At 43.6% G+C, this 2354-nt stretch overlaps 1 protein-coding gene across 5 annotated transcripts in view; it reads right to left on the bottom strand.

Moving 5' to 3' along the window:
- The window catches only part of TMEM159 (transmembrane protein 159), a 16864-nt gene extending 15613 nt beyond the window's left edge, over window positions 1-1251 (bottom strand). For 2 of the 5 annotated variants that reach the window (XM_015571968.1, XM_015572068.1), the window contains exons 1-2: window positions 1049-1250; window positions 349-384 (exon numbers count right to left, since the gene is read on the bottom strand). In XM_015571968.1, coding sequence (XP_015427454.1) covers window positions 349-384; window positions 1049-1144 — 132 coding nt within the window. In that variant the 5' untranslated portion in view covers window positions 1145-1250. Of the gene's footprint in view, window positions 1-348; window positions 385-1048 lie in introns of all 5 variants that reach the window. The other 3 variants (XM_015571941.1, XM_015571997.1, XM_006752779.2) reach the window with 3 other exon arrangements.
- Between the last annotated feature and the right edge of the window lie 1103 nt (window positions 1252-2354).

The following is a 2354-nucleotide window of genomic DNA, read 5'->3' as shown; positions in this document are numbered from 1 at the left end:
TTTTTTACAGAGAGAAAGGGAGAGAGATAGAGAGTTAGAAACATCGATGAGAGAGAAACATTGATCAGCTGCCTCCTGCACACCCCCCACTGGGTATGTGCCCGCAACCCAGGTACATGCCCTTGACCGGAATCGAACCTGGGACCTTTCAGTCCGCAGGCCGACACTCTATCCACTGAGCCAAACTGGTTTCGGCTTCATTAATAATTTTTATAACGATTACATGTTGAAACGATATTTTGGGTATGCTAGATTAAATAAAATACATTACTAAAATTAATTTCATCTACTTCCTTTTAATTTTTAAATGTGTCCACTAGAAAACTTTACCATCTTTTTAGTACTCACCCATGGATATATTTTTCTATTGATTTTTCTTTTTTTCTTAGAGAGAGAGGGTGAGAGAGAGAGAGAAACATTGACTGGTTGCCTCCCATATGCACCCCGACCCGTGATCAAACCTGCACCCTAGATATGTGCCCTGATGGAAATCAAACCCACAACCTTCTGGTGCATGGGAAGACGCTCCAACCAACGGAGATACCTGGCCAGGGCAGTCACTAGAAAACTTTAAATTACATCTGTGGCTTACATCACATTTCTATTGGACACTGGGTTTCTGATGGAATACTGAACTCAGATCTGCAACTTTGGCCCCCTCTCAGGGTAATAGATGAGCCCAAATTAACAACAAAGCTAAAAAAAAAACTCTGGTATCTGAGACCTGGACTGAGAGCAGCCTTTCCACATCCAATGAAGAACTGCATTCGTGCAGGGGGTGGTCCTGCGGCTGAGCTTCTGGTCTATAAGGTGAAACTGGATGTGTTGTACGTGTGACTCTCAGGAAGTCTCCTGAAATTCACGGTGGCTTTCTTGCCCCTCTCCTCCCTCGTACTGCCTGGAATGTGGATATGATGGCTGAGGCTAGCCATCTGGGACAATGAGCTTGAAGGTCACAACTTAGACATGGCAGAGAGATAGCTTTCTATGGGGCTTAAGCTAACGTTACCTTGGGATTTTCCATTACACACACTGATTAGAAACTGACCTTCGAGTTATTCTGGACTGATTCTATGAGCAAAGACAGATTCCTCTGCAGCTCCTGCAAGTCCTTTGAGGCACTCGGGATGTCCTCTTTGGCCATTCTGCAACACACGTTAGTCTTTTAGGGGTTAACTCTTCCACCAGCCGAATCCCTCGTCGCCCTGTCTCTTGCTGTCACTGGAGGAAACAAAAAGTTTCTTAAACCATCAGTGGTCTCAGCAGCTGGCTCCACAACAGCTTCTCCTATCTTCACACATTGATGGTGGGTAAACAGACGGAGGGCAACTTGGCAATATCCATCAAAATTTCCAATTGCACACACCTTGATCCAACACTTCATTTTCCAGACACATGAAGGAAATAATAAAAGACCTATCACAATGTACCAGAAAGATGTGCAGTGAGTGTATCCCTGATTATAATATACTGGAGGCCCAGTGCATGAAATTTGTGCATGGATGGGGGGCCAAAACACTCTGGTATCTGAGACCTAGACTGGCCTGCACCCTGAGTCTGGCCTGCATCCTCTCCAGTCCGGGACATCCCTCTTGCAATCCGGGACCGCTGGCTCCTAACCACTCACCTGCCTGCCTGCCTGATCACCCCTAACCACCCCTGCCTGCCTGCCTGATCACCCTAACTGCTCCCCTGCTGGCCTGATTGCCCCTAACTGCTCGGCCTCGGCCCACCACCATGGCTTTGTCTAGAAGGACGTCCAGAAGACGTCTGGTCTATCCAGCCTAATTAGCATATTACCCTTTTATTAGTATAGATAATTAGTAGCAAAACAATGGAAAGAAGCTAACTGTCCATTAGTAGGAAACTGGTTAAATAATGACAAATTCATACAATGGAGTGTTGGACAATCATTAAAATGATAATGTAGCTATTCAGTGACATGAAAATATGCCTTTAAGTGAGAAAAAATTATAAAAGACTTCATATGGTATGGTTACATACATATTTTATGTATATATCCCATAGTGAAAGGTTAGACCAGTGATGGCGAACCTTTTGAGCTCGGCGTGTCAGCATTTTGAAAAACCCTAACTTAACTCTGGTGCCGTGTCACATATAGAAATTTTTTGATATCTGCAACCATAGTAAAACAAAGACTTATATTTTATATATTTAAATGCCATTTAACAAAGAAAAATCAACCAAAAAAATGAGTTCGCGTGTCACTTCTGACACGCGTGTCATAGGTTCGCCATCACTGGCCTGGAAGGACATCTAACAAAACTGTATGAGTATTATCTCTGAGAGCTTATGTTTATTTTTTTGGCCTGACAAAATACTGAAAAGAAGAC

Source organism: Myotis davidii, unplaced genomic scaffold (genome assembly GCF_000327345.1).
Source record: "Myotis davidii unplaced genomic scaffold, ASM32734v1 scaffold970, whole genome shotgun sequence".
Classification (NCBI taxonomy): domain Eukaryota; kingdom Metazoa; phylum Chordata; class Mammalia; order Chiroptera; family Vespertilionidae; genus Myotis; species Myotis davidii.
Note: the sequence above shows the minus strand (reverse complement) of the source record. Positions and strands in the feature narration are given on the sequence as shown.